At 38.5% G+C, this 14964-nt stretch overlaps 1 protein-coding gene across 2 annotated transcripts in view; it reads right to left on the bottom strand.

Moving 5' to 3' along the window:
* UVRAG (UV radiation resistance associated) overlaps nt 1-14964 on the bottom strand; it is a 164327-nt gene that overhangs the window by 133456 nt on the left and 15907 nt on the right. For both annotated transcript variants that reach the window (XM_048839927.2, XM_048839937.2), the window contains exons 2-5: nt 12000-12117; nt 10953-10987; nt 5623-5784; nt 3719-3793 (exon numbers count right to left, since the gene is read on the bottom strand). In XM_048839927.2, the coding sequence (XP_048695884.1) occupies nt 3719-3793; nt 5623-5784; nt 10953-10987; nt 12000-12117 (390 nt within the window). The remainder of the gene's footprint in view (nt 1-3718; nt 3794-5622; nt 5785-10952; nt 10988-11999; nt 12118-14964) is intronic.

The following is a 14964-nucleotide window of genomic DNA, read 5'->3' as shown; positions in this document are numbered from 1 at the left end:
CCTCTTCTATTGAGGCATCAGTTAGGGACAGCAATTCGGATCTGTTGTTCAAAAGAACAGCTCTGATGTGCTTACCTCCCCACATCCCCCGCAGTGAAAACCAAATGCAAAGAATTCGGGTATGTTTGCACTACAAACTTAAGTCAACCTATGTTAGGTCAAATTACAACCACTGCAGTAATTACAGACTTTTTTCATGTCCACACTACCCTCCTTCTGTCAGTGCACGTCCTCAACAGGAGCGCCTGGCTCAGAGCAGGGAGCCTCGGCGGCCGCCCTTGTCATTTTCATGGCTCCAGCAGTTTATCTGATCTAATTGTGAAATTGACAAGAATGACAGCCAACAGCTGAAGTAAGTAGTGCCGCATCTACACGGACACTGTGTCACCCTAACTACACCGACGTAAGTCCTACGCCTCTCATGGAGGTGGAGTTCTGTCCGTGTAGTAGGGCATGTACATCAGCAGAAGCAAGCCTGTAGTATAGACACTGACAGACAGACACAGACACAATGAGGTCGACATAAGATGACTTATGTCAACCTAACTCCATAATTTACCGTCTCTGCAACGGTCTTGTCTTCTTCCTTGAGTGCTCCTTTAACACCTTCATTGTTTAGGGGTCCTACTGCCTGTTCCGCAGATATCCTGCCACTTAGTGTTTGCATCTTTTAGCAAGTTGCTTCTCCATTTCTTCCTTGGCCTGTCTTATACTTTTACATTTCACTTGCCAGAGTTTGTGCTTCTTCCTATTTTCCTCATTAGGATCAGACTTTCAAATTTTAAAAAAAAGATGGCTTTTTGCCTCTAATGACCTCCATTACTCTGCTTTTTAGCCATGGTGGCATTCTTTTGGTATTCCTAGTCTTTTCTGATACATTTGGTCTGAGCCTTTATTATGGTGTTTAGTACTCTCCATGCTGGTTGCAGGCATTTTACCCTTGTGACTGCTCTTTTTAACTTCCATCTAACTAGCATCCTCATTCCTGGGTAGCTTCCCTTTTTAAGAGTTAAAAGGGGGGGGAGGAGAAGAGTATTATTATTTTCCCCCTACAAGGATGATAAATGTAGTTAGATTAGCTGAATTGCAGGGTAATAGTGACCATATAAAGAAAAGGAGTACTTGTGGCACCTTAGAGACTAACCAATTTATTTGAGCATGAGCTTTCGTGAGCTACAGCTCACTTCATCGGATGCATACCGTGGAAACTGCAGCAGACTTTATATACACACAGGGAATATGAAACAATACCTCCTCCCACCCCACTGTCCTGCATATAACAACCTCCAACTTCTCATTACTGTCATGATAGCAGACAATGGTGAGGGGATGGCAAAGATCCTCAGAATTTTTTTTAGTTAGCATTCAGTGCTGTGTCAGTAGTGCATATATTAGTTTATGGCCAGCATCTCAGAACAAGATTAATTTAAAATAGGAAACTAGAGTTATATTGAGATGTGTTGTATTTTGTTCTAGGACTCCAAGAATCTCGTTCAGTAAGGAAGAAATCAAACTGAGAATTAGAGAAACTCATTCTGTCAACGAACTACAACATTTATGTCCAAGCACCTCAAATTACAATATGCAAGCTCCTCAACAGGATTTGATTATTACTGACCCATATTGCATTTTACTGTTGCTGGAGGTCCCAGTTACAGATAGAGACTAAGGATCTCCTCTAACACAAACATTACAAATCCCCCAATCTGTGTCCTCCTCGTTAGGCCTTGAAAAAATTTTGTCAGTAGGTCCCAGCCAGGACTCAGCCTTATTAAAACTTGTATTCTCTTCTTTTAGATTGTTTAAGCCTAAATTTTCTAATTCAGTTTCAATTTATAAAGATATCAACAGAGGTGCATCTATGCTTTATGCACCCTTATAAAATGTTACACGGTATATTGCTCATCCTTCCATGATACTGTAAGACTGAAGTGCCAAACCCAAATAAAATTCCAACACTTCAGACACTCTCCTTGCCAGGAGCAAAAGATGAGTCTTGCATCATGTCCAGAAGAGTTAAATTCAGGTTCTGGTAGACCACTGAGTTCAGTCAAGTTGAGTTCAGTCAAGCATGAGAGGCAGCCTCACAACTAGCCTATTACCAAACCCTTTAGGGCTCTTTTAAAAGAGACAAAAACAAACAAAAAACAAACTAAAACCAGAGTCCTGAATTCCATCTGGAAACTTACAGATATCCAGCATAACTGAGGGATACTGGCGTTATGCTTGTAGTGCATAGTCAGCCAGATTCTAGACCTTAAAGACACTAGCCTTTATTCATATTCCTCACGAAGTCTCATCTCTGAAATAATCACAAGCAGCAAGTCAATAGCCGTATTTCAAAAAGCCATTTACTTCTGTTGGCTTCCCAGAGCCACCTGCATACAATGATGTGTTTTGGTTGCAAGCTCTTTGGGGCAAGCTGTGTTTCATTTGCAAGGTATGGCTCTTGTACCCCGTCAGTGCTTAGAAAATGCAATAGTTACATTCATACATGTCTTTTGCTAACACAGCTTCAACTATAGTGTGGTCAGGGTCAAAATGCTATCTATTCTGCTTGCCTTGTATTAGCTCGAAAAAAAAATTAGAGGATTAAAATTAGGAGACATGAAAGAGAGGAAATCATTCAAAGAAGGGGGTGAAAGAGCTACAGCGCTTAATGTAAATGACGAAGATGGGGGATTTAATTTTAGCATTAGTGTGTCTGGTCATTAAGTGTTTTGAAATATACAACCACTCAAGGTATTTTAAATCTAAAGTAATCCTTCATGATTACTGGCCACTTGAAGCAGATTTCATTTTCAAGCTTTTTACAAAGTTTGTTTCTCACATGTGTGCGCCGTTGGTGCTGACTGATTGGTCAGTCAGTGGTCACGAGTGCTGACTGATTAAAAACCATAGTATTCAAAGATGAAAACAAGCATTTTTGGGCAGCTAAATAACACATTACAGAGACTCTGAAAAAATTTTTTTTTAAATATGTAGATCAAATGCTGGGCCTACCAATTTTAAAAGTAAGCATTTAACATTGTGTAACTGCATGAAATCTCATTAAATCTAGCATTTGTGCTCTGCACAGCCATTAAGATAACCAAAGTTCAGTTTTAAAAATTTGATTTTAAACATTAACTTTAATAAAATTTACACAAGCTAAGAGGGAAGGTACTGTACATCTGGGGTTGGGCTTGGGTCATGGGGGATTGCAAGTATCAGTTACAAGGTTCACGAGGTTACTACTCCTCCGGTTATCCAAGATGGCAAGAATTAGGAGTGCGCTATCTGCGGCACTCTGCTTTTGTAGAGAGAAAGAGGTAACCTGTTTCATTGAACAGTGACCCTTCTAGTCATTTACTAGCCAGTGACTGGCTACAACTAGTTCCATTAAACTTACTGGGAAAGCAAAGATGGAAACTGCAACATGGAGCCTCAGAGACAGAGGTTAAATGAAGAGGACAGTAAGAACTGCCTAAAATTTGGAAGCTTGGGTGCCTAAAGTTAGACACCTAGACAAAAGTGGGACAGGTTCAGCACCCTTGAAAGTGAGGCCATTTAAGTGGCCCAATTTTTTAAGAGATGCTGAGCACCCACAACATCCAGTTATTTAGGTGCTTACAGTAGGCATCCAACCTTGAAAATTCTGGTCTATGCCAACAGAATTTAAATTACAGCCTGTGACTATCATTACTACATCATTTGCATAAATATTAGGTATTCGTACCTTCTGTTCAAATGAAGCTCCATAATAGCCATCATTCAACCCAAAAATTATTTCATTTGGGTTTCGAGCATGTATCTGTAAAAAACACACACCAATGACATTAGGGTCAACTTAGTTTATGTGAAATCAAGCTTAATATTAATTGCTAATTTTATGACTCACCTTTTCAGATCTTCCCTCTAGTGCTAATAGCATGTGAACCTTGTCAATGAGGAACTGAACTATTACTGTAGAGAACACACTTGACTCTCACACCTTTAAACAGGAAATGGCCGATATGCTCAGTGATATATGTCCATCTTCCAAGATGCAAAATAAAAATTTAATATTTGCCTTAACCACTATATAGCACCTACAACTACTTACAGTATCAGATAAACAAGTCTTCCTCTTTCCTAGAGCCAGAAGTAGAGCAATAGTAGGAAGATCAAAAATAATAAAAAACAAACAAGGAAATAGCTCATTCAGACAGCTCAGTTATAAAGGAGCCAATTTTCAGCAGATAATGCACAGTTAGATCATTTTTTTTTGTTTATGTCTGAACACAAAACTGGTCCTACATTAAGCGTGTTAACTGAGGGGACAAGGTTACTTCTAAATGAAAAAGATAGTGTTAGAGAATAGTCTCTAGGGGCCTATTTCCTTGGTGCAATAAAATGAAACAGAACACTGCAATTCATGTTCTGCACAGCAAGTATTGGATCCAACAAATGCTTTTTCATTACAAGCCTATTTTATAAATAATTGACATTTCAAAGCATTTCCATCTTTTAAAGCTGTGGATTCATTTTAGAACAGTGAACTCAAACAGCAAGAGAGACCAGGGCAGGACACTTGTCTAAGAAACTTCATTTAAAACAAATCATGTCAACCTACTGTAATTACGACGAACAGACACCTTGCATTTGTTTCATGAGTTACGGCTCTCTACGTATCTCCCTTTTACTTCAGTTAGAAGTTTAAAGAAAATATGTTAAAACTAATGTTAATGACTCGCATTTATGTAAAATCATAACCAAAGATTCCACTTGTTCCATAAGACCCATAAATACTAACCAGGGGTTCTCAAACTTCATTGCAGCGTGACCCCCTTCTGACAAGAAAAATTACTAAATGACCCCAGGAGGGGGGCCAAAGCCCGAGCCCCACCGCCCTGCATCAGGGGGCCAAAGCCCGAGCCCAAGAGCTTAAGTCCCAGGCGGGGGGGCCTGTAACCTGAGCCCCAGCACCTGGGGCTCTTCAGATCCGGGCAGTGGGGCTTGGGTTTGGGGCCCAGCCCCCAGCAAGTGTAATGCCAGCCCTGGCAACCCCATTAAAATGGGGTCCTGACCCACCTTTGGGATCCCGACCCATAGTTTGAGAACTGCTGTACTAAACCCATGTCAGACAAGTGATTTCCCAGGACTAGAGAAGAATGGGGGAAAGGTTCCAAGGTTAACACTATCCTCTTGGTTTCTTAATCTGTAATTGGATTGAAGACTGTTTTATGCCAAGGGCATTGTTGGCATTCTAGTAGCATTAGCACAGTCCAATTAGAAAAGCTAAAGAAAACAAACTGTGATCACATACAGAGTAATGACGTGATACACTGTTTCTCACTTGGGGCTACAATTGTGATTAAAAAGCTCAAGTAGCTAAAGCAACTTTAATCCAAGAAATTTCACAACATAACTTTAATATATCATCATGCCCATCCAGATTATTTAAAGATCTTTGCAATGGGTAGAGCTACCCATATTAGCAGTCCCTTTTTAATTAGTTTAATTCCATAATTAAGATGGTGTTTATTACATTTTATCATTTTCCTTCTTTCAGTCTGTTTGTAGCCTTGATCTTACAACTCTGTTTAAGAAAAAGACTTAGCTACTTAATCCACAAATTGAGGAAATATGCTTTTATTTTACCTGCTGACCCAAGTATTTTAGTCCATCTAGATTGACTTTCCATTCGATCAACAGCTGATAGAGCTCTTTCTTGCCACCCCAGATCCTCACCAAAAAACATGACACAGATGTATCGAGGCGATCAGGCATTATTCCAAAATCAAGACTCCTCCATGTTGGATTCTGTTGATAAGTACAATAAAGATGTAGGAACAACATTCTTTGGTGTTATTTCAGTTTAACATACAGTGTGTTTAGATTTAAAGAGGCCAAGTATTTATGTCAAACTTCCAGACTGCAAGAACTGAAGTAACACCCTGCAAGATCAACGTTCTACAAATTTACACATGAGAAGGCTCAAGCCATCAGAGACTCTGCTCCTTCATTATTCACAATTTTCCAGATCAAGATTCCTAGTTTGGCTCCCATTTCCATCTGCTGCTGCAAAAGCCTGCAGGCTTTCAGACCAACTACTACTTCCTTCCATTATGAGATGCCAGGAAATTACTTCATTAATTGCCTTTTGCCACAACAGGCGCTTTTTCAAGAAATACAAATACTAGTATTTTTAGAAAATGGGAGTAGCGTGAAGATCGTATTCCACACTGTTAACATTTGGCTTCTAAAAAAGAGCTGTAGTTTATATTAACACCAATTTACTTCTCATTAACTGAATTTGGTTTAACTATTAATGGGGGTTTGTTCCTATTCCCCTTCACCCCTCAAGTTCTGCATTGCTGACACCAAGCCCTGAGTGCTCCTACCTTCTGAGGAGCTCTCTTCATTCTAGACATTTGGAGAGCCAGCCAGAAAAGTCCAGACCTTAGCATCTGACAAAAAACAGACTTAAAATCCTGCTGGACTAATTTCTCTAAATCTAGAGAAGGTTTCAAGTGTCAAGAATTTTGAATAATCATAGTACCACTATAGTTAAGAAATTATGAAAAATAGTCATAACATGCTGCAAACTTAAACATGCATACTAGCAATTAATAGGTCAGAGTGAGAAGACTCCAAAGGGTATCTATTTCCTTCTGTAAGTTTTACAGAAGTCCCTGTCCCCTTACTCACCTCTTGAATTTTTCCTAGCAAGAAAGAGCTATTTATATATCTATTGCTGGCTACCATCATAACAGGAAATTAAATACTGGTAGAGTACTTGGCAGTTATACGGAAACTTACTAAAATGTGCTACTTTAAGATTTGCAGCACTGTTAGTAGGGATTGCATCATTTAACCTTGTTTCTCTTTGGATAGATCCCCACTTTATAATTAAGTTTCCATTTCAGACTAAATACAGCAGAATTCTAGTTATAAAAAAGGTCCCAGGGAAAACTCAACAGGTTTGGACAATTGGGGGAGGTGGGTCAAATCAGCAGATCTTCAAATATGTGCTCAAGGTCTCCTGACTTCAGAAGGTCTTCAAACCCTGCTAGATAGCTCCCCCAGTTTGCTACCAAACCCTCATATGCTAAAGTCCAACTTCAGCACACAGATTGAATTTAAACTTCCAGGAAGGTAAGAGATCTTTGGACTTAGCAGCGAAGTGGTGCACAGATAAGAAATCTGACTTATGCTACTTCAACACCTATGTTTTCCCTAATACTCTATAAGAGAGACTTACATCTCTTTGGAAAATATCTGAAACTTGTCTAACCACCAGCATTTTCAGCCTCTGAGGGCTGAGTCCTGTAGCCCATATGTAAGTACCACTGAAATCAACAGAAGTACTCATTGAGTACAGAATATTTGCAAGAGGAAGGATTGCAGGACCAGATACTTGTTTGTAAGCTTTAGGCTACACTGAAGCCATCTACAGACTGTTAGCACATAACACAATTTTAATTCTCAGTTTCTAGGACCTAAGTTTTTTAAACTGTAAGTTCTTGAAAGTAGGGACCATATTTCCACACAACACAGATATTCCCTAATTACCACCTATACAACAAGAATGTTATATAAAAATTTGCAACAGCTCTAGTCCTTCCAATACAGTTTGCCAGCAGTACTAGGAAACTCCATTCAGAAGCTTTATAGCTCAGATTTTTAGAATTTATTGTTTTTTTTCATCAACGTCAAGATAACTAGGTTTTCAAAGTCATTTTGAACTCACAGTTAAAGCCTAACTGGAATTTATTAACCTACATTCTTCCCTCCTATTCATATTGGCATCTGTGGCATTAGTTGTAAGTATTAGGCTGCTGGTTTTTATATGTAAGTTTCAGAGGAACAGCCGTGTTAGTCTGTATTCGCAAAAAGAAAAGGAGTACTTGTGGCACCTTAGAGACTTTAGTCTCTAAGGTGCCACAAGTACTCCTTTTCTTTATATGTAAGTTGGCTTTAAAGGCAAGGGAGGAAGGAGAATAATAATTAAACTTGTGTGTTGTGTGACATCTAGAAGAGGGGAAAACAATAGTTTATGGACTGTGCTGACAGCTGTCTGAAAAAGTAGGTCACGTTTTGAGTCTAGACATCATGACAGTTTCCCATTAAAAACATTTGATTGTAGGGTTCATGCAATACGAACAATACCTACCACTGTATATACCACCACTGCAACTAGCTCTTCCAGAAAGTGAGAACTGAGTCAGGCTAGTACTGTAGCCATCTGCTAAATAATTTACATAGTCAGATGATTTACCCTTTTCAGCTTTTAAACAGAATAAATTTTGTAAAGCTTTTAACATGGGAACAGAGTGAAAAAAATGTACACATGAAAGTGAATTAGCCTAGAGTTTTGTTTAGTTCTATCAATTAATATTTTTGAGCAATGTTTTATATTGGTAATTTGTTGAATTGTTACTGCTATTCAGTAACTCAGCTTCGAGAGATTGCCACACTTTTGAAAAGGACTTGGAATGAGCACAAGAATTTGATATTTTCTTTCCCAAAGCTATTGAAGTGTGACATGCTTTCCTTTACGAGACTCATTCTGGGAAATCATAACCAAGATACCCCAAACAGAGGGAGAGTGGGACAATCACTTGTCCAAGAGAAGCCAATTCTAAACATTGCATAGAATTGTGACCTGCTGATAAGTGGGAATAAGTTTGTTTCCTCCCCTTCTCCTTGTACCTCATGCCTAGTACAAGGAAGAACAGACAAGTATTCAAGGAAGCCCTCCTAACAGAGGAAGCAATACTTCACAGCATTACTCCTCACCAACCTTTGGGTCAAGGATCATCTTTTGAGGGAGAGGGGAAGGGATGAAGAGAAGAATCTCCTTCATATTCTGAGATACAGCTACCAGAAGTGCATCTGAGGCCTCCAGCTCACACACTTGGACGCTGATTAGTAGAACTGGACATGTCACACTTAAAGTTGATACTCCATAGCTGCATAGACTAGATAGGCAGCACCATGCTTATCCACACAGTTACATTTCAGGTGCACTATTTTCTTAGAGCTTTAACACTTTAGTAGTAGTCAGATAGCAATACCAGCGTGACCAAAGGATATAATTAGCAAGACCCACAAGAACCATCTATATTTGGAAGCAATAAGAAAATAGGTGCCAAGCCACCAGCCGCATCTATCTGGTTTTTATCTCCACTCTCTAACCAGTGCAGTTATGTTGTTGCTAGCACCAGTAGAAGTGTTAGTAGAGTACACACAGAGCACCTTCTTTGCTACTGTGACGTGATAGGGCAGTCTAGTGTTGGTCTTCTTAATGTTGCCAGCATTACTAGTAATGGTAGAGCTACCTCAGTGCTAGAGTATAACAAAACCTTCAGTACTAAGGACTTCAGGACTCGAACTGCAAAAAACCCCACACTACTCTGAGGCTGATATGAGAGATGTCCCCATTACCCAGGTACCAGGGCTAGAAACAATTTTCTTGTGAGAAGCTCTCCTTCTCTCCATTGATGCTGGGAAGGGTAGTGTTGGGGTATGGAATAGGCTGGATCGATTTAGATTTAAAAAGTGATATAAATCACCATTTTAATCACGATTAAATCAGCAGGCAGGGAGCCTTAATCTAAATCATTAATTTTAATCATGTTTTGCATTTGTACTTGAGTTATTTTCTTAAGAAATGTTGATTCTCATTTGTTACTAGCCATTAAAACATGTTGTTTTGCAACTAAATATAACCTTTACACTAAATTTGGTGGGTTTTGCTATCCAGGAGGATACATTACATCTCAACATAATTTTCAAAAATTATATCGCATAACTTAGATTTATTTTTTAACATTTGTTATGTTAGAAAATGGTGACTGATGCATTTCTTATTTACTAGATTGGTAATTTTTTGCTTGCAATGATATCAAGCTCTGTTTGGATGGAAATTCAATTAAAAATGCACAAACATTTTTTATTTAATTAAAACTACCTTAAATGGGTGGCTACATAAGAAAAAAGTTTACCCAAAACATGTTATTGAGAGCAGCAAAGCGCCAAATCAAAAGGAAAGGCAAAAAAAGTTCTTTGCCTAGATTCACAACAAGCAAGATTTCCTTGACTCCCTCCCTCTACCATAACCACAACTCCTGTTTGAGGTTCAAGTTGTGTCTTCAAAGATGACCTCACCCTTCTCCAGTCTGTTTTGTTCAGCTGCTAGGTTTCTCCTACCCAAGAGTGTCAGCTGCAATATTAGACCTTAAAGGTACAACTTGAAACAGTTTTAAGAAGTGAGTTAGTAGTAGTTTTATATACTACACCTGCCCCAAATCCCTTTTATCAGTTTCTGTGGATTTACAAAGGCATTTGTCATGTTCTGGGGTTTTGTTGTTTTGAAATGTTGCTTTCCTCTGTTGCCAACACATGCAATGATTAAACTGACTATACACGATATTGTTAAATGCACAACGAACAAAAGAGACCTTCCAGTTAGTAACTGTAGGTGATACTTTGAACAGTAGTTACAACAGTAGTTGGAGAATTCAGATTTACATGACATTAAGTTGATAACCTCTCCCTCAAGGAGACTCAGATTGTCATTAATCCAAAACATTGCCACTTTTACCCCATAAGGACATGAACCTTCGGGAGTGGACAATAAGATCCAGCTATACTAGTTTAGTCATTGAGTCTGGAAAATGGAAGAAAAGACTGTTTCAGATGTTTTACTACAAGCTAAGTGCAATATTTCAGTATTAACAAAAAGAAAAGGAGTACTTGTGGCACCTTAGAGACTAACCAATTTATTTGAGCATGAGCTTTCGTGAGCTGTACAAATAAATTGGTTAGTCTCTAAGGTGCCACAAGTCCTCCTTTTCTTTTTGCGAATACAGACTAACATGGCTGTTACTCTGAAACATTTCAGTATGAAGTAAGCCTACACATTAAGAGATAAAAGTGAAGCACAAGGGTTTCTATACAAGATCACCAATATTAAATCAACTTACCAGGGAGTTCTTGATAACTTCACTCCTATAAAATTCTAGGAGGGAAAAGAATTAAGTGAGTAGAGAAATTCAGCCCATATCAATATTTTATGCTACAGTACAAATACTTATTTTTTAAATGGGAACTGTTTTGTAAAACAAGTCCTAGAAGTATATTCTATGCAAAGGTAACTGATGCATTAGTTCTCGTAAAAACTGAATCAAACTCTACCTAAAGAGATCAAAGAGAGCTTGCCAATGTTCAGATCTAAAGACCAGTTTTTTCCCCTCACTAATGACACTTTGTCATCCAATCTGTCCACCTGTAGCTTGAAGTAGAAGGCAAGGACCAACAGATGGAGAAAAAACCAAACATCCAAACATGCTCACCAAAAACAGGCAAGACTAAGCATACATTGCCATTTAGGGACTCAGTATTCCACAATACTGTTGTCTAGAGCTTAGTTACCATGGTGATAAGCATTTTAGCAGCTACTGCATCCCAGGAACAGGCACAATCTATCTTAAATTCTTCTAGGTCAGATGTAGGAGAAATGGAATGTTTGTTCAAGAACTTGTTCAGCTTGACTGAGTCAGGCAGCTGAAAGATCAGCAGCAGGCAATCAATGCACGAGGCAAATAGTGCGGGGCACATCAGCTGCACAGAGTCATCAGAAAAGACCAAACCTTGAAACCCTAATCTGAACAAATTTAGAGAGGCAGTGCTCCATTGTGCAGGTACTAGCTGCTTTATATATAAGAGTACCTATTTTGCTAGCAGCCCAGCTAGTGGTACTGGTGTAATCTAAGCATACAACTCACTCAGCTTGACAGCTGCAAGACTGATAGTTGGGTCTATCTGCTGGTGAAAAATGAAGAAAACGCAAAAGCTTTCATTGTTTATCTTTAGCTCATCTGAAAATACAAATGAATTTTAATGGTGCCAAGTCACCAGGAAACAAAACAAATTCAAGATAGAATGAACTTCAAAAAAATTGAACAAGGCCATCAGTGTAGTTTGTATAGGAAGATGGAATTACGTGACAAATGTTGACAATAGGCCCTTACCTTTACATATCTTAGTGTTATCACACAAGTGAAGAGTGAAGTAGGTATCCAGAAGGCGATAACCATTTCTATTAACAATGTTACGTGCAGCAATATTCCGAAGGTGACGAAGCCGCCGCTAAAAAATATAAAAAAGGACATTGAGGAGCAGGAGTTAAAACTGTACATTCAATTTACGGTTTTTTGTTTGTGGATAGCTGCTTTATTCTAGGAGAAAGCTGATAATATGGGCCTGTTTAGACATCAAAAAAAGTATTCTAAAAAAAGAGAGACTCCATTTTGCTAGAAAAACCAGTTCAACTAGCTATGAAGACAAACGTACAAAATAGCAGGTATAGATTGGCTAGATGGAACGAACTGTAACTAGCAGCCTCTAAATACTCAGAGTAAACAAGCACCATGACTGCCTGAGAAGTCAATCTGTTCTTAGTTCTGCTCTGGTGCACCACCTCTATTCTAAATAGGTTTTTCTACCAAGTTCATTGCCAAACTAGAGACATGTGGTTGGTTAAAAAAGCTGCCCAATTCATAAAAACAGCCACACTGGGTCAGACCAAAGGTCCATCTATCCCAACATTCTGTCTTCCAACGGTGGCTGGTGCCAAATGCCTCAGGGGGAATGAGCAGAGCATGGCAATTATTGAGTGATCCATCCTGCCATCCAGTCCCAGCTTATGACAGTCAGTGGTTTAGGGACACCCAGAGCATGGGGTTGCTGACCCTGACAGACTTGGCTAATAGCCATTGATGGACCTATCCTCCATGAATTTACCTAATTCTTTTTTGAATTTAGTTATACTTTTGGCCTTCAGCACATCCCCAATAAGTTCCACAGATTGACTGCATTGTGGGAAGAAGTACTTCCTTATGTTTTAGACCTGCTATCTACTAATTTAATTGGATGACACCTGGTTCTTGTGTTATGTGAAGGGGTAAACAACACTTCCTTATTCACTTTCTCCACACCATTCATGATATTTTAGACCTTAGCCATCTCCCCTCCTCAGTCATCTTTTTCAGTGTGAACATTCCCAGTCTTTTTGTCTCTCATATGGAAGCTGTTCTATATCCTAAATATCTTTGTTGCCCATCTCTGTACTTCGTCCAATTCTAATATTCCTTTTTTGAGATGAGGAAACCAGAACTGCACTGTGAAAGCTATATTGCCATATTCTTTAACAAAAGACATTAATCTCATTCTAGGAAGACAGATTTCCCTGTAATGATGAATTAGTGTAATTAGTGAAACAGGCTCAAGAAATCTCTCATTGGATTGGCTAAACTTTTTATATGAAAAATAAAGTTTACTTTTCAGCATTTGTTGATTTTGTCCAAGCTAAGAGGAAATGACTAACCATTGTCCATACTGAATGAAATGACAGATTGCATCACTTATGGTCATTTTCAGTGTGTTTCTCTGACTAGCACAATATGTTGTTTGTGGTTCAAGTACTCCACAAAATGTTACCTCCAAGCTAAAGTAAACACACTTGATTTTTTTTAAATGATTTCATTGAACTATTTCAATACTGTACTATATTGGGTTCCAACAAAATTTGTGTCTTAATCCTAGATTTTGGGCCAAGGTTATCCGATAGTTTCCTTTCAAGTCTGAGCATGGTTCACAGTTGTGACCAAGCTTCTCAGTTTCACAACACGCTAAGCTCACAAAGCTCAGACTTTTAGCACAGCCATTTTTATCACAATGTACAAAATTTTACACAGTCTCCAGTCACACTCAAGTCAAAAAACCTTTTCCCCAGAAGCAGTCATTTTAACCAAGTAGATAAATTTTTGTTTGTAGAAAAAACATACGTCACGTAGTTAAACACTTCATGGCCCAATTTTAAGTGTACAGCTCTAAGCAGCTGCTGCTTTGATCCTTAACCCTTGTAAAAGTTTTCACTGGATCCCTTGTATATTTCAAAAAAGTCTGTTTACTAGTAGTTCATTATTTAGATACAAATATTCCTCGACTGGATTTACGTTGTGGTTCCTCATCCACTCAACCTATTTCATATACCCCTATGCCCTGTCCGAGACACAGACTGAGAGCTTATTAACACCGTTTAACAGGAACAACTCTTCAGTTTATTTTAGTTTCTCATTAATACAAAATATTTAGAATCAGGAAAACATTCTTAATTAGTTTTAAGGCCAGCCATATCGTGAATCTGAACCAGAGGACAGTGGTCTTTAGCTCTTAATATTAATATTGTAGAATATATGGGAAACCATCACTTTGAGTCTCATGCAAAAAAAAAAATACAAGCTTAGAAGGACAAATTAAGGGAAAAAAAGCAAGGGAGGCCATACAAGTATTGAGGGAGAACTTCCATCACTGTTACACTGTAGTGTGTCAGTTTTGATATATTTTTTCTTATCTTTTAATACCTCACCTACAATAATAAAGTGATCAGTCATCCTATACTTATGAACTACTACTCCAAAAACCAAAGTTAGGACAGTTCATGCAGTATATGAAACAGAAACTACTGGTAGTATTACAAGCAGGCTGAGCTTCTGATTTTAAGCAAACTGTAGTGATTCACAAGCAACCATAATACAAAGTTAAGAGTTTTTCATTTCACACCAAACCGATACTTTGGCTCTCTAAAGCTAGCACTTTTTATACAATAAAAAGGTATACAAACATGCATATTTAAGATCAGGTTTGAGCCCTTGGCACACCACATTTCAGAAGCCTTCTCTAGCCCCATGGTATAGCTTTGATTCTAGATTTCTCATTGTGCCTTCCAAAAGGCTGTCCTAATTCTTCCAACATATACCTCCCACCAGAGCAGTTTAAACAAATAACCTACAAGTCCTTGACTGCACAGACATTGGAGAATGTGACATCTAATAGAAAAATGGTGATGGCTAAAAGTTGGTCTTCCCCACAGTCAATAAGACCCACAGTAGGCCCCAACTGTCACATGGAGATACTAAGAAGAATTAACAAGAA

This window comes from Caretta caretta, chromosome 1, assembly GCF_965140235.1.
Source record: "Caretta caretta isolate rCarCar2 chromosome 1, rCarCar1.hap1, whole genome shotgun sequence".
Classification (NCBI taxonomy): domain Eukaryota; kingdom Metazoa; phylum Chordata; order Testudines; family Cheloniidae; genus Caretta; species Caretta caretta.
This window is presented reverse-complemented; position numbering and strand designations above follow the sequence as displayed.